Raw genomic sequence first — 26,683 nt, 5'->3', positions numbered from 1 at the left:
ATCTTCGTCTCTGTGGAAATCTTTTGAAGCGTGCTGCATTGAAAGTCTGACATAACCTCAGAGGATTCACTCACACTGGGCTCCATCAAACAGCACTCACAATCCCATCAGCTGTTTTTTGATCCACCCGCTGAGTCAGCGACGCTCGCCAAGAGGATCCAACTCTCACAGCTCAGCGATCGGACTGCCACACACACCCTCATACACGTCATTGCCAAGTGTAGCAGATTTCAAATGGTAGACTGTTTTATGATGACAAACAGGGACTGGTTGCAAAACTGGCTTTATTTTCTAAGCATTTTCACAGCAGCAGGTGTTTCTTAATCCCAATGTGGAGTCCATGCAACTTTGGCCCACAATATTTAAAAAACATAAAAATATCAAAACAATGGTTTCTCTCAACAGCCACTTCAAAATCAAGTGTAATAGCGGGGTAAAACTGAGACAAATATGAAGCAAAGTATACTTCAAAATAAACTACTGATAATCACTTATAATATTTAAATCCCCACTAAGATGGATCAATTACAAAACACATATTCATACAAAAGTAAATTTTCCCAACACAACTGAAAATACTATTTAACGTGCAGCCTTATATGACAAACTCATTATACACATAAAACAAAATCTGTACATGACTAACATTTAAGTCAAGTCAAGCAGAGTTTTATTGTCAACCCAACAATATAAACTCAAGTACACAGTGGGACAAAATAGCGTCCTCCTAGATCAAAGGTGCAAACTGTAAAAATAAACTGGAAAAAAATAAAATATACATATATACACAACTATACAGGAATAAGATAAACTAATAATAAGTACAACAGTGTTGTACTTGAATAGAAATAGAATAAGAACAGAAAAGAACAAGAATAAATTAGTACAATAGTACACAGAGTCAAACAGTGCAATACAGCAGAGTGCAAGTATCGGGAGTGAGAGGACAGTGTTATGTAGTCCAAGAAGTGTGTGGAGAAGAGAGTCCAGTGTGGAGGAGGGCAGTGTGGTCCTCGGGAGCCGGACTGCTTGGAGGGAAAAGCTATTTACATATATCTAAAAGGCAAAATGCAGCAGCAGACCTCTCTGTTTAGCACAAGTGAAAAACACATAAATAGGTGGTATAATGATAAAAGGCAGTTTCCATCACTTTGGTACTTTGGGGACTTTTAGCCCTAAGAACTAATACTTAGTAAAGCAAAATAAACCAAACTTAAATTTATAATTTAGTACAGGGAGACAAGCTACAGAGAATGTGCCTTACCAGTGTGGAGTCCATGCGACTCTGGCTGGGAACCCACCACACATGCAACATGTTTCCTAGCAGTGTCCCAGTGATTAACGTCCCACTACAACAGTGGAACCTTAGTATTACAAAAATTCCATTTAAGTAATAAAAAATCAAATATATACAATGCAGTTTGAAAAAAGTTCACTGTGACTATATCTCAGCTACACAAACACTTATTTGCACAATCTCATACACACACACACGCACCCCTTAATACATCAAGTTAGCTTTTGCACAACCCACTTTCATTGTTGCACTTTTGTATTGCACTGCTGTGTCTGTATAGTTTCTGTCTTTGTTTAGTTTTTTTTTTTTTTGCTCACTTGCACTTTATCTAGTCCTGTGTTGAGTGTCTGTTATATGTAGCACCATGGTCTTGGAAGAATGTTGTCTCCTTTCACTGTGTACTGTACCACTGCACATGGTGGGAATGACAATAAAGCCACTTGACCTGAGAAGTTCAACTCATTCTTTCTTCAGACTCCTCACAGCTGATCATGATTTCAGCGATGCAATGTCTGATAGAGAAAGCTCTTGAAACAGGGTTAAAACCAGGTTCATATCTGCTGAGCAGCAGCTCCTACAAATCAGTATTGAAACATTATCAGATCATCAGTTTGTGTCTGAAATTCATCAGGTCGTCATGTTTCACACACAGAGTGTGGGTCTGGCTGACGTCCTGGGGGTGACGACTCTGCTCTGATTGGATAGAAGTCTGTGAGGAAATGAGTCTCCTCATCAGATGATCTTTGAGCTCAGTGAACTCTTTCCTGGTGAGCTTATGGTCTCAGGACTAAATAAAACATGTTTGTTTTGGAGATAATGTTCCCATTAAGGTCAGAGAGGAGCAGGAAGCAGGAAGGATTTAGGGCAGGGTTGAACAGTGATTGACACGTTGCTGCTTTTTCTGTTTTTATTTGATCTTTTGAGCATTTCTGGAGCTGAGTGGAAGATCGAGGGTTTGTCTTGGTGGGTCTGTGACTTCACAGAGGTTTACCAGCAGAGTGCTGTGTTTGAGACTCTGAGGAAGATAAAAACAAGCTCAGATGGAGAACGGAGGGATTTATTTCACTCAGCAGCGTCTGCATGCTCTGCAGCCTCCTGCTGTTGTCTTAGTAACCTGCAGAATGAGGCTCAGTGTCGCCCACTGCAGGAGACAGTACCTGCTGACAGTGAAGCAGGTTGTGTTTTCACCCCGTTATTCCCTGATTAGTTCACAAGTGAAGTTTGACCCTGTGCATGCGGGCTGCACACACACACACAAATATCAGGGACAATATATAGCAGCAACTGTGACTCTGGGTTTCTGTTATTTAAGGCCAAATAACAGAAATTATTTTTTTAAAGATGCACTTTAAGAATGTGCAGGATGGGGTCAGACTTTATGGACCGACGGTCTCTTCAGTTTCACTGTATTTAGTCGAACGTGTGTGGCAGCCCAAGTGTCTGAATTGGTATTTTATTGTTATTGTGATGAACCGCTTAAACTAACTGATTAAACACTAATTTTCAGACAATGACAACTACAAACCTGACTTTAAGGAAAGATTTAAAACCAAAAAAACTCACAAAAAACAAAGTAAAATAACTCCAAATTCCATGTGTTCACTCTGTGTGTGTGTTTCTGTTGGTCAGCAGCATTCCTGATAAATTCTGCTGCTCAGCAACACTGAAACACACACACGTTGGTTTTTGTGGCTGAGTGAGGTCCTGGGACACACTGCGTTGCCAGGACCGTTTTAAACTGGTCCATGTGAATGCAAACACACAAATACAGTTCCTGCACAATTAAAACTTTATTCTTTGAACTGTGCAGTCAGGGAGAATATCCCCGAGGGAGGATAAGGCTAATATTTCTCTACAGCTGATTTAACCATAACCTCACATGTATCTACACTCAACAAAAATATAAACGCAACACCTTTGTTACTGCTCCCATTCCCCATGGGATGGACGTAGAGACCTAAAATTCATTCCAGATACACAATATAACCATCCCTCCCAAACAGTGGTCACAAATCAGTCCAAATGTGTGGTAGTGGGCACATCTGCTATATTGAGATAATCCATCCCACCTCACAGGTGTGCCACATCAGGATGCTGATCTGACATCATGAGTAGTGCACAGGTGTACCTCAGACTGCCCACAACAAAAGGCCACCCTGGAATGTGCAGTTTTGTCTCACAGCAAAATGCCACAGATGCCACAAGCAATGAGGGAGCGTGCAATTGGCATGCTGACAGCAGGAATGTCAACCAGATCTGTCGCCCGTGCATTGAATGTTCATTTCTCAACCATAAGCCGTCTCCACAGGCGTTTCAGAGAATATGGCAGCACATCCAACCAGCCTCACAACCGCAGACCTCGTGTAACCACACCAGCCCAGGACCTCCACATCCAGCAGGTTCACCTCCAAGATCGTCTGAGACCAGCCACCCAGACAGCTGCTGGAACAATTGGTTTGCACAACCAAACAATTTCTGCACAAACTGTCAGAAACCGTCTCAGGGACGCTCAACTGCATGCCCGTCGTCCTCATCGGGGTCTTGACCTGACTCCAGCTCGTCGCCGTAACAGACTTGTGTGGGCAAATGCTCACATTCGATGGCGTCTGGCACGTTGGAGAGGTGTGCGCTTCACGGATGAATCATGGTTCACATTGTTCAGGGCAGACGGCAGCTGAGAATGTCCCAGTTCTTGCATGGCCAGCATACTCACCGGACATGTCACCCATTGAGCATGTTCGGGATGTGCTTGACCGGCGTATACGACAGCGTGTACCAGTTCCCACGAATATCCAACAACCTCGCACAGCCATTGAAGTGGAGTGGACCAACATTCCACAGGCCACAATTGACAATCTGATAGACTCCATGCGACGATGTGTTGCACTGCATGAGGCAAATGGTGGTCACACCAGATACTGACCGGTTCTGGGTCCCCAGACCCCCAATAGCGCAAAAAACTGCACATTCCAGGGTGGCCTTTTGTTGTGGGCAGTCTGAGGTACACCTGTGCACTACTCATGATGTCAGATCAGCATCCTGATGTGGCACACCTGTGAGGTGGGATGGATTATCTCAATATAGCAGATGTGCCCACTACCACACATTTGGACTGATTTGTGACCACTGTTTGGGAGGGATGGTTATATTGTGTATCTGGAATGAATTTTAGGTCTCTACGTCCATCCCATGGGGAATGGGAGCAGTAACAAAGGTGTTGCGTTTATATTTTTGTTGAGTGTAGTATTCAGTTTTACTTTCCCTGAATACCTCTGCCTGTATTTATACCCTCAATTTGTGTGTCCTCGTCGCCTTGTTATACTGTCGTCCACTCTTGCATCCTGATTGGTTTATTGTGGCTTACCGTGTGTCTGCATTTGGGGTCTTTGTTAACAAACGTGACTCTTTCGGATTTTTAATTACTGTAAGAATAAAACAGCATGAAATACCTGAGTCTGGACACTGTTAGAGAACATGTTTGCTGACGAATTTCATGCTTTCTGGAACTGTCCTGTGGGTTCTTCTTGGCAACACTGATGATTTCAATAATCAGCACAGGTTAACCTGATTTTAGTCTTTTTTATATCGCCACTCGAATGAACTCAAAAAACAAGATCAATACTTCTTAAAAATACAACCTGCAAGTGAGGAAGCAATGGCTAAGAACTGGTTAAATAAAGAATATCCAACAAACTTGAACAGATAAAATAAAAAGTTCAGGAAATCTGTGAAATTCATCAGCTAATCTTCTCTGTGAGAGTCTAGATGGCGAGGTTATTGAAACCTCGCCATCTAGGTTATTGAAAACTCGCCATCTAGACTCTGTGAATATAAGTACATAAATGACTAAGCTTTGCCTGTTTGTGTTGTTGTGACTACTGTTACTGTGTCTTTCTGTGGAGAGAGGCGGCAGATCTGTAGATATGACAGTTGGGTCCCTCCATTTTATAAAGAGGCCGATTTATCTTCAGAATAATAATTTAAAACAAACAAACATTGACTTGTTCTGATACCAGCTGCATCTTGAAGTGTGACTGATGTGGATGAATTATGACAGTAGAAGCTCCTTATCTCATCTATGTCTGTTTCTTCCCAGACAAAAGTCAGCTTTTGTCTGGGAATCGCAGCTGAACACATCGTTAGAGCTCCTGTTACACTTCTGATTCACAGTAAAAACAACACAACCTGCTTTTTATTTTCAAACTTTTTGATCTGAACAGAACTTATTCAGAAGCTCCTGATGTTAAAATTGAATGACTGAAAAACCTCCAAACTCTGAATATTAAACAGACTCGAAGAATAAACCACCAGGAACCTGAGCCCAAACCTAAACCTAAGCCTGATCCTGAACTCAGTCCTCTGAAGGTCTGACATGAAGTAAGGACCAGGCGGCATGTCCTCACAGAGCCATAGAGACCAGCACACACACACACACACACACACACACACACACACACACACACACACACACACACACACACACACACACACACACAGCGTTGGCGTGGATCAGTTGTCTGTCGGCGACTGCAGGGTGAGTCCACATTCTGTTTTCCTCTCTTTATTCTTACTTGTGTGACATCATGATGACATCATCTACCTGTGTGTCCAATCTCTAATCTTGTGACTGATGACGGGTTTAATATATTAGCGGGTTTGATGATGTTGTGAAATGTAAATAGTATTAGCCCGCCCTCCTCTGGCAGTCAGACAATATGACTGTTTAAAGCTGTTTACACAAACAGAAAACAAACAAATGATATTTACTCATGATATCACTCGTATGTTTACAATTTCCTGTCAAGAAGAAAGAACAGAAACATGTTTTTTAGTTCTGAGTTAATCTCTGTGTGTCTTAGTAATGAAAACGGATTTTAACATCTGATAAATACTGCAGCTTCTTATTGACTGCCCAGCTGATCACATGACCGATTGCGTCCAGCTGTCTTCAAGCTGCTGCTGTTGTTTTTGCTGTTATGTCTGGTTTGAAAACCTCAAGTCAGCCATCATTGTGCCAGCTCACCAGCTGTCACCTGTCCAAACAACTGTTGTCCAGCTGGTCTACAAAACATCTGTGAGAGACAAGACGCAGTCCTTTACACACCTTCATCAGCACACCTGTACGGATGCTGCTTGTTGATTTGAGCTCTGTGTTCAGCACCATATTGCCCAACAAACTGGTTAATGAAGTGACCGCTTGAACTCTTTACTGAGCACATGGATCATAGATAGGCCCAGAATGCCAGGATGGGAGGCCACACCTTATTAACCCTAATCCTGAGCACAGGTGTGCCACACAGGTGCATCTTTAGTCCTGTCCTCTGCCTCCCATTCACATTTCTCATTTTTGGAAATGAGAAGATATACTTCAAACATGCACTATGATAAACAGCTGAACCTTCACATTTATTTTATTTACAGCCTATAGCACATTTAAAGTACAGGTGGTGATCCAAAGTGCCTTAAAGACATTCCAGGTCTCAACAAACACAGTTTAAAAATGCATGAAACGCTGAAAGGTGTGTTTTATTGTGTTAACTAATTATTGTGGAAAAGAAAAATTACAGTGAAATTGATGATGATTAATCTCATGAGTCATGAAACACTGCTCTCACTTTCATAAGGTGCCTTTATAAGTTAAAAATATTGGTATTAGTAAAATTTGAGAAACATTTTTTACATTTCAAAAAAATAAAACTCGAGTAAGCATCAGGATTACAAACCATCCCAAGGTTTAAATCAATCAACACCTGAGGGAAGCTGTGTAACACCTGCAGGATGATGTCATCAAAAGGCAAAGACCCCCACACATTACAGCAAATATATGAATGATTATTCAGAACAGTCTGAACAAAGAAAAGAATAAAATCAGCCATAATTAGACCGATTAGACTGGACATGTAGTCATACGCTTATGGACAAGAACAAAAATCATATAGGCCAATTATAATTTAAAACTATATAAAATAACCTGGTATCCAAGCAGTTAGTACAGCAACATCTACAGATTTATCACCACAAAACAAAATGGATGATCAGTTTGACAAATCTGTTTCTTATATTTTTATATTTTTGCAATTAAGAACATAAACAAATCCATAATTTTCTGATTGCTTTATTTTGAAAAGGTACAGTTCCTTAGTAACTTCCTATTTATATTACTGTTGCTTCAGGGCTTGTGGTGATTGGTTCCTGCTGACCAGGTGAGTCTGACTAACATCATCATCCAAAACCAGAACTGGTCAGATCCAGTTCAGACCGGCAGGATGTTCAGGTACACGCCTCCCTGGGTGGTTCTGTGTCACAGTCTGGACCAGGAGACGAAGGTGAGACACGCACTTTCTGTCCCCAGGGTCAGAGGTCAGAGTGGTGTGATTGCATTACTTGCTGTTGTGTTACAGAAGCTGCAGTTCAGCTGAGGGGGGCAGCAGGGAGTGCTCTTACGAGCAGGAGTGAAACTTCAGTTTGATGATCCAGCGTGGATCACGAGCTGAGGCCACTCTCCTGTCCTTCTGCGTCTTACCATAAAACACTCACAGGCTGCCACTGCCTGTTAGGAATATCATTAAAGACTGGTCTCTGGGGGTGGGGCGTTGCTTTAGGGGCGGGGCCTGTGAGTGGGCATTCAGTGACCTTTGGCACATCAGTCAGTTGTTCTTCAGGCTGTGCAGCAGGCAGAAAACTGATCAGAGGTAAGAAATCAGCTCAGATCTACCTTTACATGATCAATCAGACCTTTAATCAGTAACAACTGTAATCAATAACATCTTTAATTAATGATATTTATAATCATTGACTAGTGATGAGACTGGGAGCGCCATTTTTCTGAATCCAAGGTGCGAAGGAGAGTATACTCCTTCACACCTTGCTGCCTTATTATTAGTTATTGATTGTCACATGACCAGGACTTGGTTACTTCTTGAAAGCACCCGAAACACAAAGTTTTACAGCCCTGCCCCCCGAGGATCAGTTTCTGGGTCTCTGGGTGGTCTCCAAACAGTTGGACACGTTATCAGGTGACAGCAGCGGCTTGTCTGCAGGAGGAGCTGCTTATCAGGCATGCTCAGACAGGAGGGTGCTCTGAGGCCGCCGCTGTCTGGAACACTCCAGGAATCAGTCGAGTGTCATCTGCGGCTCGTGTTTGGCTGGTGAATTTCTGCACAAACAGGTGAAAGAAGACTTTATACCAGGGAATAACAGGCCTGGGGACCAGAAGAGGCCCTCTGAAAGGCCGGTCTGTTCCTGTGGCGTGACGGAGTAAAAGTTCACAGATGCCCACATAACTGCCCACAGGGGTATCAGAGCAGCTACTGAGTGCTAAAGTGATTTCTGAAGCTCTTTCAGGGGCGCTCAGGTGTGAGGAGACGGTAGCATAAAGAGTCCCTGACAGCAGGAAATGCTGGAATGACAAAGAATAAGAAGAAATGTTGTCTCTGAGCACCTCATAGCATTTCCAGCCTGCACGGACTAAAGATTATAGATGGCCATCACTGCCGGTCTGAGTCCTGACTCAGCTCAAAGACACAGACAGGTGAGGAGCACACCTGACCTGATGTCCTGCACTCAGGTGTGTGTGTGTGTGTGTGTGTGTGTATCTGTAACCCTGGCATGCTCAGCTGATTGGTGACGGCTCTGAGCCGCAGTTCTCCGTGCTAACAGGCCTTTTTACAACTTTGTCAGCTTTTGAACTTTGAACTGCTGCAGGTTTATAACCCTCTGACCTCCACCTTTATCCGAGCAACTCTGAACTTTATCCGTTTTATGGTGGATTAATTATTAGAGTTCATGACCACAGACGAGCTGCCTTCCCATAAACGGTCATATGACTTCAGTCAGTCTTTTACGAGAGTCGCTGTAAACGTTATCATTGATCTATCATTCCTTGGATTCAGTTAAATTTCCTCCATAAAAACTCAGCTGCTGATTCCAGTTCAGGTCAGACATGCTACAGTCAAACACGTGCCCCGGGGCCCTGAACCAGCCCCCCAGCTGGATAAATCCGGCACACTTAGTGAATGTACAGAGAAAAGTAGAGGAAATGATTAGTGGATCGGTTCTGCTTCTCCTCATTTCCTGTCTGTGTCTCGTGTTTAGTGACAACGTTCATATAAAACACATTCCTAATGATGAGGTCAATGAGTCCCTGTGGCCCCAAAGCTCAGGGTTTGCTCTGAAGTTTATGGATTTGATAAACTTCTTTAAGTGGTCACAGCAGCTCCACCCACCTGCCCGATGATAACCGGTCTGCTGTGACCTCCTGTCTCAGCTTCCGGCTCCATGTTTGGATGGATCTGAGTCTTTTCAACCCTTATGTTCAGTGCAGGGTCTGTACTTTACAACGTAAAGTGCACTGAGGAAACCATTGTTGTGCTTTGGCACTATATAGATAAAACTGAGTTGAACTGGATGTTTCCAATGCAACCAATCAGCCCTCCAAATTGATTCCTGTTACTAGAGAAACTGTCCTATCCCTATTGCTGTCCTCTGTGGTTGCCACAGTAACCATTCTTTCCTCCCTGTTGTTTCAGAGACTTTCTGCGGGCAACCATCAGGATGTTTTGACTTTTCCATCTTCTCAGTCGAGTTCTGTTCATCACCATCTGTCAGAACCTCTGTCACCCGCTGGTTCTGCCACACCACCTGCAGCCATGGACAGCACTCCAAAGAATTGGGTTTTAAAGCCTCTGTCCCCCACGCTCCAACCATCAGACCTACGCACCATTGCTGTACCAGCCCCAGGTCCAAATGACCTGGACACCGCCTTTAGGAGCATCTCAGTTTCACACAGTCAGCCTTGCGTAGTCGTCTCCTCCCAGCAGGGCGACGAGTCTCAGGATGTTGTGGTTCAGGCCCGGCAGATTGCTGTGTCGCCTGATGGGGGAAACTCCAGTGACGAGTGGCAACCCAGCAGTCCCAGCAGTCCTGGCAGCAGCTCAGGCTCTCATTGTGGGTTTTACTCCTTTGTGGAAGATCCAGGAAGCCCCAAGGCTGAGCATAATGAAGCTTGGATGGTCTCACCCCAGCGCCAGGCTATGCTGGCCACCCTGAAGCAAGAGAAGGGCTTCAAACTACAGACCTACACAAGCAGCAAGAAACCCGAGAGTCTATTCTCAGAGGGCAACGGAGACCTGCAGTACAAAGTTGATGCAAACAATGGAATCAGAGTGGTTGGTGAGGAAGAGGAGAAGGAGCTTCGCAAAGAGATCATTCGTACCCAAGCTCCAAAGAAGAGTGCTGGGTTTCAGGACCAGCTGAGCTCCCAGGAGGACCTGAGCCAGTCTACAAACAAACTGATAGAAGGTTTCAGTTTAAGCTACAAGCCAGTCAGTTCCAGACCAGAACCCCCTCGTCCTGCTGAGCCCGGAACCATCGACAAGGAGCAGATCAACTTCAACACAATCCGACAACAGTTTCTGAAGTTGGAGCAGGACCGGCTGAAGGCTCCGTCCAGTCCTCTGAAGTCCCCAAGAACACACCTGAAGTCATATTTGTGGCCAGATCTTGATGTAACCACACCAAAGAAGGTGGAGACAAGTAACAACGCAGCACAGTTTAAAGCACCTGAAGAAGATGAAGCATATCGACAGAAGAAGGTGACGGTGTTCCAGACTGAGGAATGTTTGAGCAGGGAAAGCAGCGTGTTTGATGACCTGGACTCTGGACTGGAGGAGCTATCAGGAGAGGTGGGTGGTGGCTACGTCAGCGATGATGGGGTGTTCAACGATAACGTACAGCAGCTGAACAGACCCATCAAGTCCACTAGTGCTTGTGAGACCCCAATTGAACGGGAGATTCGGTTAATCCAGGAACGTGAGGAGAACCTGCGCCGCTCTCGAGGCCTGAAGCTTAGTGACAGTTGGGGACAGATGGTTGAGATCAAAACCAAACGCTTACAACCACGACCAGCACCGATCAAAATGAAAGAGAAGACTCGAGTGAGCTTCATTGTCCAGGGAGAGGTCAAAAACGAGAACCAGAATAAGCTTGATCCTTCTCAGAATATCGAAGAGACTAGAAGTCAGTCGGAGCCACGAAACAAGGACAGGTGGACAGAGGAGAGCAGCCAGCCTGAGTCTGAAACAAGTGAAGTCTTTCCATCTCCTTGCTGTCCTCATCGACACCCTGAAGAACAAAAACAAATGAGCCCGATTCCCTCTTCCTTGATCGAGATAGACTCTGGGGTCCAGGACAGAAGACGTCTTGACCAGGATCAAGTGTTTTCCTTTTCCTCTACTGCCTCCCTAGCATTGACACCTCAAAATGAAACAGCCCTTCAGTCCTGGAGGGAGAGCCTGAAGTCCACTGGCCTGCAGTGTAGAGGAAAAGGAGCCCCAGACTTCATTGAGAAGGAAATTGAGGAGGCTCTGAGAAGGGAGCAGGAGCTGAGGGAGTCCAGGGAGGAAGCCAAACAGCAGCTGTTCTCTCCAGCTCCTCTGGTGGAACAAGCGACCCAGAAGGCCGTCAGTCAGTTCTACCCGCCGATAAAAACAGGTACGTACTGTTGACCCGATCACAGCAAACTCAAAGTGCCCCATAATTCTCAATGTCAGTTTGTTCTGACAGTCCAATCACGTCTAAACATTTTTTGATGTTTCCAGACCTCATTAGATTTTAGTCCTTTGATATCTCAGGAAAGACTCCACATAAATTTCAGCTTAGGACCAAATATGATTTTTGAGGCTGTTTTCAGGTCAAAGTTCACCACTCCGGCAGGAACAGGGCTTAGCTGTTACTCAGTAATCTTTGAAGGAAAACTATTTTCACCTGTTTGTAACCAACCACATATCTTCTGCCTGTCATTCACTGTCAAAACACACACCAAACCACGATTGAAAGAGTGTTTCCTCTCAGGGGGATTGGCTGCTGCCTTAAACAGAGCCAGCGCTTTGGTTTCTGAGTTTATTGTCCACCGGTGACACTAACACACCTCTCCGAGGCCCAATGTTCACCAAATATTAGAAAGAGGACTGAACCTACCCAATCACATCAGAGTGGCTCATGGGAGAATTTGCTGACTCAGTGTTTCAGAGGTGTTTATGAGTCTGAACAGAGGCATCCCCCAACAGGCGTGGACTCAAACCCGGTTCCTCCTCAGAGTCCACACCAGCACTTGGTCTGAAGGAAAAACTCATCACACTATGACATCATTAAGACTCTGACATGAGATGGTGGCCATGTATGGCCAGACTCTAACTATCACCGGCCTTATTAAACCCATGTAACACTGTCCAATGGTGTCTGAGTGACTCATCAGGTCCAGCAGTAAAACCTCCCAGGAGGTCCACATTGACCAATGCTGTGGTTCATGTTCAGCTCAAGGCTCTAAAATGCGCTCAGTTAGGTTTAGGAAAAGATGGTTTGGGTTGAAATATGCTGTTTCACAGTAACCCTGCTCTGTTGCATTAAATTATTGTGTTTCGGGACGATGTGTGGAGCAGCAGTCACAGTGACTGACTGAAGGTTAAACACATCTCATCACTGTTAGCTTAAATTAATCAGCAGGTTTAAAAGTCAAATATGTGGAAATGTCCACAAAGCCAAACAGTAACCTATAACCATATTTGCGCTTAGCTGTTCTCAGATGTTCTTCAAAAGAACTATTTAAAGCTTTATTCAAACAGAGCAAAGACAACAAATGAAGTGGTAAAAAAACAAAACACAAAGAAAAGCTGTGAGGCTCACATGTATCCATACTCAGGACAAGCAGGATGTTATACAGTTTCCTCCAGCTCATCACTGTCATTAGTTTGTAGTTTTCAGGGTTTGTTTCAGTCTGCAGTTCCTCTGTCCACCTGGTGCTGTATGGCGTTATTTTTGTGCCACTATTCTGAGTGCACGTAAAAAAAATTTGAGCGCATGTAAACATTTTCTTTACAAGTGTTGTATTTTGAGGAGAAATTTATCTTGAGCAAAGAAAAGCTACATTTTGAGCGAACAAAATTCATTGCTGCATGCAAAAAATGTATTTCAGTGTTTGCTGTTATCCATAGAAACACACAGTAACAGCTCCTCTTGCTCAGTTTTTGCATTTGTTCTTGCTCAGATCTCTGCGGACCTGTTCGCGGTGTGTCGCTTGCACTCTGAACATCTCTGCTCCCTGTGCGTTCAACTCTTTCTATAGACTGTTATATTTGTGCCACAAAACCAACCAATCACACACTTGGATGCAAAAACTTCTGATTGCCTGTTTTGGTCTCTCTTTGGTCTCTCTTTGTTCACTCAAATTTAGTTTTTCTTTGCTCAAAATAAATCTCTCCTCAAAATGCAATGCAACAACTTGTTTTTACGTGCGCTCAGAATAGTGGCACAAAAATAACGCCATACTGCTGCTATCATCAGATTTTCACAAGCAACTTTTACTAACAGGGGTTTTTTTTGTTTATAAACACCCAGTTTGTGATGTTCTGACTTAAGTGACTAACAACAGGTGATGCTGAGGGGGAAATCTTCAAAATAAAAGACCCAGAGATCAGAGCAGAGAGACAGAGTGCTGCTGAAGGTTTAAATGGAATCCACTGAAGGAGTGTGAAAATGATCTGCAGGAAGGAAGGTAAACTTGTTACATAAAAATCAGAGAATGAGTAACTCAACGAAAGAAATGATCAAAGTCCAGAGAAGCACCGAAATCCACTTCAGTCAATCAGTAACAGCTGCTCCAAAGCCACACACACACACTCGCTCATCAGAGCAGGCGACCAATCAGCACATTCTGTTATCCAGAGAATCCACGCTGGGAAACATTGCAGCAGCGCAATCTTAAGAAACCCTGCCTCACAGCAGACATGATGAGCAGACTGTAGATAAAAGATGGACCCAACCTCTGTGATGTTACTCATTGGTTTATGAACCCCTGGTTTTAACAGTTTCGCTGCATGATCATCATCAGTGTGCATCCTCAGACTGTACAGGTGTATCACACAGACACAGATATCTGCTAACCAGTGCTCAGTAACATCCAATTATAATCCTCAAATCTCACTGCACACCCAAACTGGAGCTTAGACCTGTTGGACTGTGTGTTGGTACAGTAACCTCTCAGCAGCCATACAATTGGTCAGATGATGTCATTAAAAATGCTCCAAAATCTCCAACTGCACGAACACGGTGAAGCTAGTGTTACAGGTACCATGTGGCAACACCTGTAGAAAGCTATATATGTGTCCTGCAAGCAAATTTTCAAATGAAAATATCACTTACATTGAAAGTAAAATAGCTTAAATATAAATGAATTCACATAAATGTGATCACGTGTTAGTGGATATCACACTACCAGACAGCTAGTAGCTACAGACACATGGAAGTCTTTGAGGACTTACTTACTGCTCCCTCTGCTGGCCGTTAGAGGAACAACCACAGCTTCACATTAAAATGATTCCACTGAATATAACTGAAAACTGGAAAGCTCCACCTTAAATGTGTTTCCTGTTTAAAGTTCTGTTTCCATTTAAATAATAAAAAAAAAAAAAAACATGATCGGAGGAAACAGCTGCTGTTCAAACACTGATGACATCACAGCGTGTCACATATGACGTCATTCATGATTTCCTCCACGGTGTTTCAGAGAAACCAGCCAGCGTGTCTTCTCCTCGCCCCTCCCTCCGTCTGCCCTCCGTCTCCTTCATCACGGCTCGGCCCTGGACCTCCTCCTCTCCCTCTCCCTCCTCCCCCTCCCTAGCAGTGCGAGGTCTGACGGAGACTCTGCTGCAGAACTTTGAGGAGTATCGAGCCAAACTGAAGCTGGAGGAGAGTGCAGTAAGTAGTTTTGCTCTTTCTGCTTTTTCAGCCTCTTCCTGCTTCAGGAGATGATGAAGATGATCATTTAGACGTTGTCAATGAAATGATGCTGCACAAATAAAATGGAAGTGAATAAAATAAAAACCAAGGTCCAACAAAGCTGGGTCTGTGTGAACTGTAAAACAAGCCAGAATGCAACAATCTGTAAATCTATTAAACTAATATATTATTTACTACAGAACACAGAAAACACATAAAATGTTTAACCATGGTAAATGTTTTAATAAAAATATGAGCTTGTGTTGAATCTGATGGCAGCAACACATCTAGACAGGTCCATGTTTCCTCTTCCGTAACATCAGTCTGTGAGCTGAGGAGAACAGCTGAAGATCACAGAAATCCAATACTGATTTACAGCCTCATCCCTGCGCTCAGATCCACTGAATATGCTGATGATGTCATGTTGTGTAATTGATAAAATGTTCACAGCAAGGACTGTGATTCTGAAACAGGTTGGTGAACTTCTGAGAAGCTCCACCTCTCTGAGAGGATCTTTTTCCACCTGATCACGTGGCTGACCTGCTGCCAGCTCCCTTTGATCTTTTCTTTTGCACTGCTGGACTTTGACACACTTTTGCTGCTCCGTCGCAACTTTTAGGTCAAGTCGCTGCTGCCAAATTCCACATTAGCTCAGATTTGTTATGAAACAGTAAAATGTCTCATTTTGAGTATTTACTGTGTTTTTGTGCTCTATTGTGGATAAAATATGAGTTTATGGGATTTGCAGATCATTGGATTCTGTTTTTATTTGCAGTTCAACCAGCGTCCTGACTGTTGGAACTGAGGTTTTAAAACTGCACAATAATAACGGAGTCTATTTTTATTTGTTTGTTTCTTTACAGTACGCAGGGATCCAGCCAGTTGATGAGATCAACAACGAGGTATGGGCTTCTCCTGTAACCTTAACCCCTTTACTCCTTGTCTCCTTAACTCCTTGTCGTCTTGGCCTGTTTTCAGGTTGTGGAGTCGACTCGAGTCAATCGACATAAGAACCAGGGAGCTCTGCTCTGGGAGGCCAGACAATTTGCCAACCAGGAGAACCAGTGAGTGTGCCTGACTCCAAAACAGGACTCGACCTCAAGCAGCAGGGCAGGAGATCCTGAAATACGGGACTGAGTTTCTCTCTTCAAGCTGGGATGCAGTGGTTTTCTAAAGACGCTCCAACAGAAATGGCTGTTGCTGATTGTTCCTTGAAGATGACAGCAGTTCCCCTTGTCTAATCAGCAGTCCGTTGGTTAGAGCCTAAAACAGAGACAACGTGTCTGATTCATATAGAGAAAAAAAGATAGTTCCAGTGTTTATCTGGAGACTTTTAATCTGACACAGCAGCACGGGAAGTTTCTGATTGTTTTCATGATGCATCCTCAGACACTCAGATGGTTCACTGCAAGACACAAACATCTGCCGACAGCTGCAGCATTATAGCAGAATCCCAGCGACAGGAAGCTCAGTTTTACCTGCTTTCTGAAAAACATCTGAACAGAGGGTTCTAACTTTCTCCAAAAGATCCAGAAACGGGAAGTGTAGCCAAACAGAGCACCCCAAACCCATCTCTGAAACAAATGTTTACAATGTGGTTTTAGCAGCATTACCAGAAAACCTTCCACACAAAATTAAACAGTGATTCTCATTGCTTTAACCCCCTAAGACCCGAACTCTTTCATTGCATGCATTTTTAATTTTTCTTTGCTATTTGGGCTGATTGTGACCTGATGAATGTAAAAACAAAGAATTACCAGATTTATTTATTTTTTTACCTGATTTTTGTTTATGAGAAAAATGAGATCCACATATGAGGACATTTGTTTTAAATTTTGATAGAATAGTGGCAGTATAATGTCCCCGTAAGTGGATATCAGGCCCTTGTAGAGCAAAATTTTGTATTTAGGTCTAGACAACCAAAAATGTGATGTCCACATATGTGGTAACCAGGTTGTAGGAGGTTAAACTGACGTTTCATTCTAGTTTATTTGTAATTTACCTGCATTTCTTTGTTTCGTGTTTTGATTTGATGTGAAGCACCTTTGTAACACCTGTTGTATCCCGACATGTGCTACACAAATACATTTACTTACTTAAACACACCAACACAGCACAAAACATAAACACAATAAACAAACACATTGTTTGGTGAGGTGAGTGTAACCAACAAAATCAGAGGGTACCTGGTGACAGCAGAGAGGAAGAAATCTCTTTAACCGGGAAGAAAACCAGGATCAGGGAGGAGGAGACAGGAAAAGAGGATGTGATGTTTCTCAATAAAGTCTTTCTTTACTTCAGTCCATACAAAAACCAACCATATGGACAGCATCCTGCTCATCATACAACACAAAAGGTGATCAAAAAACAGAAGATCGAACTCACTCATACAGCAGATCATTAGATCAGACCATAATCTAGCTGTGCACCCTGTCAGTGTGAACTCACAGCTAAAGAAAAAGTCACCTGACACCAGATTTAAAATATGTTTCTGGACAGATGAACAAGATGACAATGCATCGAGGTCGGATATTTTTTTCAGCGTTAGTTTCCATTATTAAAAACAACAACGAGTAAATACTAGTAAAGGAAACCACAATAAACTAAAATTGGGCGCAGGTATCTTTTAATTTTTTTCCGCCTAGAAGACTTCGCTCAGGGAAGAATGTTACCGGGGATAGAGGATGGTGTCCGCGGCGCCCGTCAGATAAACAGCCGGTTCGTCGCACAGGGCCGATATCAAACTGATCACAGAGGTTATATCAGTCATCTCACAGACAAACACGTTTATATGACACGCAGCTTAAACGTCTCGCCTAGACGCTGTTTGAGTAGAGCTTTGGGGTGCCGTCAGTTTTTATAGTCAGGCGGCTGTAGAGGCAGCTACGGGGTCCCCACATCCTTTTAACAGAGAGCGGTTTGTTTTTAACAGCAGCAAGCAAAAAGCGCTGAGTTTAACTCAAGTCTGGTGTTTCAATGTTTTGGTGTTTTAATTACTTTAAGTTAATATTAAACAGCCTTAAAAACAGGAAAAGGAAAACGGCTAATTTTCATTCTCATCTGCGTGACAGAAGCGGAAAACCTTCAGGTGAGCTAACGCTAGAGGCTAGTGCGGCTGCTCATTCACTGTTGTGACTGAGTACTTTGAGTACTGTGACTATGGTGTTATTTGGCACGGCCTGGGTGAACAGTTTGATGTTCAATTTGAAAAAGAAGCAGCTGAACTGCTTTAAGTTTGTAAAGACGTTTCGTGCAACAGGCTTCTTCAGTTCTACAAATTAAGGTGGAGGGTCCCAGGTGTTTAATCCCCATTAGAGGTGATCCTGGGTCATTTACCCACTAGTGATCACGTGAGTCAACACCAGAACCAAGGTATGAAAGAAGGTGGAGCTCATTACCATCAGTGGGGTTTAATGGTGAAACCACTGTGAGATGTTGCCCCACCCCATCGTGTGACCTGTTGAGGACACCTGAGCCAAGGTGTGAATCTGGGTGGAAATAGTCGGTTTTGTAAACCCCGCCCTCTGTTCAAAGATGTTCGTTCACAGTGGACATAGATGCTTCTTCCACTAACCATCACTCCTCTCTGTCCGAAATGTGAACATTGGCATCCTCAAAAGAGTGACCTTTGACTTTTAGATGCAGATGTACAGCTGAGTCCCTCTTCTGTGTACAGGTTTGAGCTTTCCTTGCAGCACGGCACCGCACAGCATACACTGTTGTTTAGTTTGTGTTTGTGTTTGGGATGAACCAGTTTGTGTCTGAGTGTGTGGCTGGGTCTGAAGTACACTGGGATGCTTCTATGATAAACCTGCTACATATGGGATTACAGTGTTGTTCCCCTTTGTCCTTCTTATTCTCCCTAGTTGGTGTCTGACCTTCTTTTCTGTGCATCTTTGTTGATTTGATGAAAGTCCAGTGTGGACAACCACATGTTTTAAGAGCTTTCTTCTTTGCATGTATGTTCCTTTTCTTTCGTCCTTCTACTTGTGCTTTGCTTTTTCACTTATCTGTAGTGCTGTCCCCTTTGAAAGTTTTACTTTCCACTACTTCGGGTAAAGGTGGCACTGGAGAGCCCGTGGCTCATGCATCTGTCTGACACATGTAGTGGTAAGGCAGAGGTCTGATCACTCATGTTCATCTCTGCTCTATCCACACAAACAGGTCAGTAATCGTGTTTAAGTGATTAGAGCAGCTGACTAGTCTGTTTTTTAGGTGACACATCCACCTGGGATCTAGATTCTTCTTCTGTGGTGGAATCATGGAACTGGCCTATGTGTGTGAGTGGGAGAAGCGTCCGAAGAGCACGCACTGCCCTTCCATCCCGCTGGTCTGCTCCTGGTCCTGCAGGAACCTCGTGGCCTTCACCACAGACCTGAAGAGCGAGGACGACGACAAGAGTACACACACACACACACACACACACACACACACACACACACACACACACAGGTGAACACACAAACACACGCTGAACTTGATGTTCTGTTTTCAGATGTGAGTCACATGATCCATATCATCGACACTGAGCACCCCTGGGATGTTTTCTCCATCAACTCTGGACACACTGAGGTCATTTCCTGTCTGGAGTGGGACCAATCAGGTGAGACTTCAGTTAAATGTTTTGGAGATGAGCTCAGCTGTTTGACTGTTATTGGTCTGGAATCTGATGGCTATAAGCCGTTCAGACTGTGCCAGCAGGAGAAGCTGCTGTTCTCCTGCTTTATGTAAGTACATGCTGCAGTGTCACGTTCTGCTGAGAGAGACAGGAAGTGACGTGTGTGTCTGTGTGTTTGCGCGTGCTGCAGGCTCACGGCTGCTGTCTGCAGACGGCGACGGGCAGATCAAATGCTGGTCGATGTCAGATCACCTGGTAAATAGCTGGGAGAGCATCCTATCAAGCTCGCTAGACGGAGACCCCATCATCGCTCTCAGCTGGCTGCACAATGGTGTCAAGCTGGCACTGCACGTGGAGATGGTAATAGCTGCCCACACATGTGCACACACCTGCTGGCTCGTTGCAGTGATAGCTCTGTGTCTTAACACTCACTGAGACCAGTTGAGTAAGCCCTGCCTCCTCTTCTACTTTTGCTTCAGTCTGGCTCCACAAACTTCGGGGAGAAGTTCTCACGGGTGAAATTTTCACCGTCCTTAACGCTGTTTGGCGGTAAGCCGATGGAGGGCTGGCTGGCGGTGACGGTGAGTGGTTTGGTGACTGTGTCGCTGCTGAAGCCAGGCGGCGCTCTGCTGACAGCGAGCGAGAGCCTGTGCCGGCTGAGAGGGCGCGTGGCGTTGGCGGATATTGCCTTCACTGGAGGAGGGAACATTGTGGTGGCTGCCACAGATGGCAGCAGCTCCTCGCCTGTGCAGTTCTACAAGGTAAGGACGAAAGATGCTGGCGTTACCAAGGGGCTCTCACCTCTTATGCTAACCTGACATTTTACCTTTGTTTTTTTCAGGTGGTGGTCAGTGTGGTGAGTGAGAAATGTCGCATTGATACTGAGCTGCTGCCCTCACTTTTCCTGCGCTGTACCACCGACCCGCTGAGGAGGGAGAAGTACCCCGCTGTCACCCACCTCAAGTTCCTGACCCGGGAGAACTCTGAGCAAGTAAGACCAGTGTGACCAGTCAGATCAATAAGACAAGTGTGACCGTTAAACCCGAGACCACCGGGACCTTCAGAACTCAGAGGAAGTGTGTGCTTTACAGGTTCTGCTGTGTGCGTCCAATCAGAACGGCAGCATCGTGGAGTGCTGGTCTCTGAGGAAGGAGGGACTTCCTGTTAATAATATCTTCCAGCACTGTTCGCCTGTGGGTAAGAAAACCCAGCACCAGGCAGGAAGTGATGTAACAGCCAGCTAATCGTTGGCATAGTGACAAGAGGCTTTAAGAATCAGACTGTGTGTGTGTGTTCATGACCACTGACCTTTTGTATTTAATGCCCTGACTTTCTTTATTTGACCTCTTCTGACAGTGGGAGAGAAGCAGCCGACCATCCTAAAATGGCGGATCCTGACGACCACCAGCGACCTGGAGCGTGTGTCGGCTGTCGCTCTGCCCAAGCTTCCCATCTCCATCTCCAACACTGAACTGAAGTTCTGCCCCGGACTCGGTGAGCCTCAGAGCTGGAAATGGCTGGTTGTTCTTCAGGGAGGTGTACACGCGTGCTGCCAAGCACCTTCATCAAGCTCAGAGTTTCTGTGGTCAGGGTGATCGTTCTCATGTTGATTTGAAAAAATGGCGGTAGAAGAAGAAATGTGTAGGAGGAAATCAGAGTACTAAACGGGCCAATCACAGTCATTGTGGGCATGGCACGTCTGTTACGGCATAGTGTTTGCTCACAGCACTGGTAGGAGGAGCCTCAGACAGCGACCTCATTGTAATGTCACTGTGTTTCGTTTACCTGGTGAACTTTATTTTGGGCCATTACCAAATCTTAAACCGCGATGCTTGTTCTGGACCGTCAGGTCTGACACCCTGCTGACCCCTGAAGTTAAAGGTTGATCTGGCTTCCTTTAAAGATGGTGGCAGGACTTTGTTGTAACCATCTCATCTCATTGTGGTTTCAGGTCTGGCTCTGGCGTTTCATGATGGCAGCATCCAGATCCTGCACCGTCTCTCCCTCCACACCATGGGCGTGTTCTACGGCGCCTCCTCGGCACAGCGCCCTGGAGATGAGTCGGCCATCAAGCGCCAGAGAACCGCCGGCCCCACCGTCCACTTCAAGGCCCTGCAGTTCTCCTGGACCTCATTGGCTCTGGCTGGAGTTGACAACCACGGCAAGGTGAGGACACACAGCTGGGTTCTGGTTCAGCCCAGATCAATAAAACGCCACACGTTAACAATCAGAGATCAGATTGATCGGTTTCTTATCAGTTGATTAATTTAGCAGAGAAACTGTTTCCTCTGGAATCCTGACATCTCCGTAACCTACATGACTTCTGTGTGAAGTAACTCAATCGGGTTGATGAGAAATGTGAAATAAGAAATTTGAAAGCAAAACAACCAAATAAGGTCTCCAGAGAGTGAGCCGAGGACGAGTCGATGGACATCTGGACAGTTGCCGCTTTGAATCATTCAGAAATCTAATTCTAATCTGTTTGTTTGTTTGTTCTCTCGTCAGCTCCACATGCTGCGTGTGTCGCCCTCTATGGGCCAGGTGCTGGAGATGAACACGACGCTGCGTCACCTGCTGTTCCTGCTGGAGTACTGCATGGTGACGGGTTACGACTGGTGGGATGTGCTGCTGCATGTGCAGCCCAGCATGGTGCACAACCTGGTGGAGAAGCTGCATGAAGAGTACATGAGGCAGAATCAGGCGCTGCAGCAGGTCAGCAAAGCATGCTGGGAGAAAACCACAAGGCCGGGTCTTTAAGTGATGACATATTAACCCTGCTTCTGGGTCCAAACTGCTCTGTTTATTAAGGCTGTTGTGTTTTTAACATGTTTTGTTTCTATTTAATCTCAACAAGACCCTAAAAACAGTCAGTGATCACTGTCGGCCTCTCTCGGTTTTTATTACCACTATTCATTTTAAAGCTCAGTTTTTAAAACCTTACTATGTAACTACAGTCCAGCCCCTGCAGCAGTATGTAAATGACTAACCTCGTATTGTGGATGGATTATCTTAGTTGTTCTCCTGACTGAAGTTTGGTCCGTTTACAGCATCTTTTTTCTGCCATTCGATTGCATTTGTCCCTAACCATTGGGAAGCCGTGGGTTAACTTTTATCAAGTGGAGAAAAAAAAGTTAGCATTCATCCTCCAGCTTCACTCTGCTAATTTGTTTATATTACGCTAACTGTAGCTGTGTAGCTAGCCAGTAGCCACTATGTAGCACATCATTATATACCAACAAGCCCAACCTCAGTAACCCTACAAACGTCACTGCTGTTTAGTTTTCTGTCTTGTTCTTCATGTTCTGCTTCATGAATCAGGAAGATTCAGTGACTGAACAGGGCTGAAGCGGTTAGCACTCATCAGCTTCACAAAGGCAGAATCACAGTAGCAGGTTTTTATCAGACTACAGGAAGTAGTCCCTGTGGTTAGGACCAGGCAGCACATGTGTTTAAAAAAGAAAAAAAGTCTTGCTTTCAGCATTATTAAATGTCCCAGTAATTATTTACCATTAATTTGAAAATGCAGGACAGGTGAGATGATGAAAGTCAGCAGAACGCAGGAAGGGGTGTTTCTGATGTTTCTGGCTCGAGCACTTCCCCTTTGCCATTCTGTGCTTCAGGTTCTGGCGACACGCATTGTGGCAGTGAAGGCTTCTCTCTGTAAACTCTCCACGGCGACAGCGGCTCGAGCGTGTGACTTCCATGCCAAGCTACTGCTTATCGCTATCAGCTCCACCCTCAAGTCTCTGCTGAGGCCTCATGTCCTCAACACGCCGGACAAGAGTCCTGGAGACCGACTGACAGAGATCTGCGCCAAAAACACAGACACAGGTGAGACCGCAGGTGGCGGTGGTGTCCCATCATGTGTGGGTGGTGGCTGATGGCTCCATGTCTCCTCAGATATCGATAAGGTGATGCTCAACCTGAAAACGGAGGAGTTTGTACTGGATGGTCCTCCTCTGCAGTCTCTGCAGCAGCTCATCCAGTGGGTGGGAGACTTCGTCCTGTACTTGCTCGCCAACCTGCCCAACCAGGTAAGTGAAGTCGGGTGGCGATGCACACACCTTATTCCATGTTAGGAGGAGTGACTCGGAACCATTCCAATGAAACAGAAGCTGTAAGCAGATGTAGATCAATCAGTTCGTCTCCAGGAAGCAGAACTCAGTAGAACTCATCATGTTTGGCTGATGACCTCTGACCCCGGGTTTATGTATGCTGCTCTCATAGGGCTCTATGGTCCGGCCCGGGTTTGGCTTCATGCGGGACGGGGCGTCTCTGGGGATGCTGAGGGAGATGCTGGTGATGATCCGGATCTGGGGTCTGCTGAAGTCCGGCTGTTTGCCCACTTTCACTGCCACGTCGGACAACCAGGACAGCATGCTGCTGCTGTTCAGGCTGCTCACCAAGCTGTGGCTCTGCTGTAAGCAACACACCTCTGGTCAGGACTGGGCCACTTTATCTGACCTCAGGTCCTCTCACGTTCAGTCAAAGGTTATGAGCTTTAATCTGAGGTTTCGGGTTAGTCTTCCCTCAATCATGGTTGTTTAAAGTGAATCAGGTCAAAGGTGTGCAGGTGATCCCAGGTGTTGTTGAAGGAGCCGTGAGTGAAACAGGAAGTCCTCAACTGCAAACACCATGCAGTTCCATCAGCAGTTTTGAGGAGAAGGAAGCATCCAGCTAAGAGAGGAAAACATCTAATCATCCATGTGTAGTGTAGAGAGAACTGGATGAAAGCCTCCATCAGCCTCGGAGCAGATCAGACTAGAATGGCACGGGCCGTCACTCACCGCCACATGTAAATTGTTCTTAATTAATTTACTGTTTGTTTTTGTTGGGTTCTTTTCACATGGAAATAAACAGATCTGACCAATCGGATCAATGCATTTGGCAACAGGTGTTCTGTAGGTAAAACTGACAGTAAGATGGAAACTGTAAATAATCCTGAGTTCAGACTCACAGCTAGCTGCTGCTACAGGTCAGTTGTCACTCTGGAAGGATTCCTCAGATCGCTCCACTGATTCCTGAAATATGAAATCCTCCCTGCTGCTCCTGAGACTTGGATGAACATCTGGACCATACAAGTGAGAGGAGGAGAGAAATAAAAATGCCTGCCTTGTGGGAAATTAAAAGAAAAAAGGGGGTCAACACTTCCAACCTGCTCCATAAAGCTGAAAGTAGCTTAGCCTATTTTATAAGTTTATAGATTTATGACTGCATTGATCCAGTATTATTAATAATAATGATAATAATAAAAATGGATTGCATTTATATAGCGCTTTTCGGGCCCTCAAAGCGCTGTACAATTCCACTATTCATTCACTGTCACATTCACACACTGGTGGAGGCAAGCTACAGTTGTAGCCACAGCTGCCCTGGGGCAGACTGACAACAGTTTAAATTTATTAAACAGTTTAAATCTCCTCCAGGATCAATTTCTGTGATTTCAAATCTGGAATCAACAAGATTTTTTGAACTTATCATCCCAGTTTGAGGCATGACCAGAACCACAGACGTGTGGTGTGTGCTCTTTGTCACCATCAACTTCACCTGAGCCCTGAAAACAATTGTCCTGCTGAGCTCAGCACGAGAGAAGCTTGAACTCAGGTCAAAGAGAGGCTGAAGCAGTTTTCAGCTGTCACCACTACTAAACAGTTTCCCATTTTCTGTCACTCAGCACGGGATGATGGCGCCCCCCAGGACCCCGACGACAGTCTGATCGACGAGTGCTGCCTGCTGCCGAGCCAGCTGCTGGTGCCCAGCATGGACTGGCTGCCCGTCAATGACGGTGTGATGGTGAAGCTCCAGGGCAAGCACCCACTCAGGCTGCAGTTTGGCAAGGCCTCGTCCCTGCCCAGCAACGCCCCGCCCACACCTCTGGAGGTGTTCAACAGGTAATGCACACCTCAGCCTGCAGCTTTCCATAACTGCCGTTTCACTTAGAACCTACTTGGGTCGGCTCGGTTTTTACGATTTTCCATTAGGTGGTAGTACCTGGTACTAGGTACTAATTTAGTACCCACTGGCCAGGATTCCAAGCGATCTCAGGTGTCAGCAGCCTGCATGCCACCAATTGGCTAGTCAGTGGCGTCACTCGATGAGTCATGAGAGCGTCTCCTTCATGAAAATCAATACCGCCGTTTTTGAAACCTGGCAATGAGGAACACAGCTGCACAAAGAACAACGCCACAGACCTAGCAGCAGATACACCATTGCCTCCACGTCTTCCTCTGTTTGTGTCACATGCGAATGATGTCACAGGACTTTCAGCCGAGTTCCTAGAACAACCCCACACACATTATTTGGTACTGGATTCTAATGGAAAACAAACAAAACCAGGTTGAGTCGAGAAGGTACCAGTGACTGTGCTGACGGTAACTTGTGTGTTTCTGTGTGTGCTCGCAGGACTCCTGGCTCCCAGAGGATGGATAACCTGCGTTGTGTTCACATGGGCGTCTGTCCTACCGAGGAGAGCAAAGCCTGCACCAGGTGAGTCCGTGGGAAGCGATGTCACATGTTCCACTTTCATAATGACATCACTAAGCTCCGCCTCTTTCAGGTGCGGCTGCGTGACAATGCTCCGTTCTCCCAACAAGACAAACGCCATGAAGCAATGGGAGCAGCGCTGGATTAAGAACTGTTTGTGTGGCGGTCTGTGGAGGAGGATCCCACCCACGTTCACCTGAAGTGGTGACACTAAATCACCTGTTGGTGTGGAGCTTATTCACATCCCAAACCTATTGACCAATCAGGTTCCTGAAAATGGTCTTTAATATCCAGCTGAGAACCGGCTTCATGAGACCAGTTTCTGTGTGAGGCACAGGGACTGAATCCAGTTCCGATTGATCGTTGGAGCTGCACTTTGTACATAAACAGCATTTTTCTAATAAAGCCAACCAAACTGAACGAGGTGTTTCTGTTTTTGTGTCCGAACACCTGAGAGCGCTGGTTCATCCATGTCACATCACGCTGATGGAACGAACAAATGGGTCATCGGG

General features: G+C 45.2%; 2 protein-coding genes across 3 annotated transcripts; both read left to right on the top strand.

The window, feature by feature from the left end:
* Positions 1-7,850: 7,850 nt before the first annotated feature.
* On the top strand, positions 7,851-16,454 carry misp (mitotic spindle positioning). Of its 2 annotated transcripts, none has more exons than XM_085398127.1 (5): positions 7,851-7,989; positions 9,826-11,788; positions 14,859-15,049; positions 15,934-15,972; positions 16,049-16,454. In XM_085398127.1, exons 2-5 carry the CDS (start codon positions 9,946-9,948, stop codon positions 16,136-16,138), a joined length of 2,163 nt encoding a protein of 720 aa, XP_085254253.1. In that variant the 5' UTR covers positions 7,851-7,989; positions 9,826-9,945; the 3' UTR covers positions 16,139-16,454. The 2 variants fall into 2 exon arrangements, with proteins under 2 accessions (XP_085254253.1, XP_085254252.1); XM_085398126.1 differs by lacking the exon at positions 7,851-7,989 and adding an exon at positions 8,024-8,828.
* A 1,403-nt stretch (positions 16,455-17,857) lies between these two features.
* Positions 17,858-26,591, top strand: med16 (mediator complex subunit 16). Its single transcript, XM_085398125.1, has 16 exons — positions 17,858-18,158; positions 19,286-19,470; positions 19,566-19,673; positions 19,879-20,048; positions 20,168-20,449; positions 20,530-20,679; positions 20,780-20,885; positions 21,045-21,182; positions 21,640-21,854; positions 22,194-22,400; positions 23,309-23,519; positions 23,589-23,722; positions 23,916-24,108; positions 25,363-25,579; positions 26,091-26,174; positions 26,245-26,591. The coding sequence occupies exons 2-16, from the start codon at positions 19,332-19,334 to the stop codon at positions 26,369-26,371; spliced, it is 2,481 nt and encodes an 826-aa protein (XP_085254251.1). The 5' UTR covers positions 17,858-18,158; positions 19,286-19,331; the 3' UTR covers positions 26,372-26,591.
* The last annotated feature ends 92 nt before the right edge of the window (positions 26,592-26,683 follow it).

The sequence above is a fragment of the Rhamphochromis longiceps genome, linkage group LG23 (assembly GCF_057381845.1).
Source record: "Rhamphochromis longiceps isolate RC_006_pf linkage group LG23, R_longiceps_female_GT1.1, whole genome shotgun sequence".
Classification (NCBI taxonomy): domain Eukaryota; kingdom Metazoa; phylum Chordata; class Actinopteri; order Cichliformes; family Cichlidae; genus Rhamphochromis; species Rhamphochromis longiceps.
Note: the sequence above shows the minus strand (reverse complement) of the source record. Positions and strands in the feature narration are given on the sequence as shown.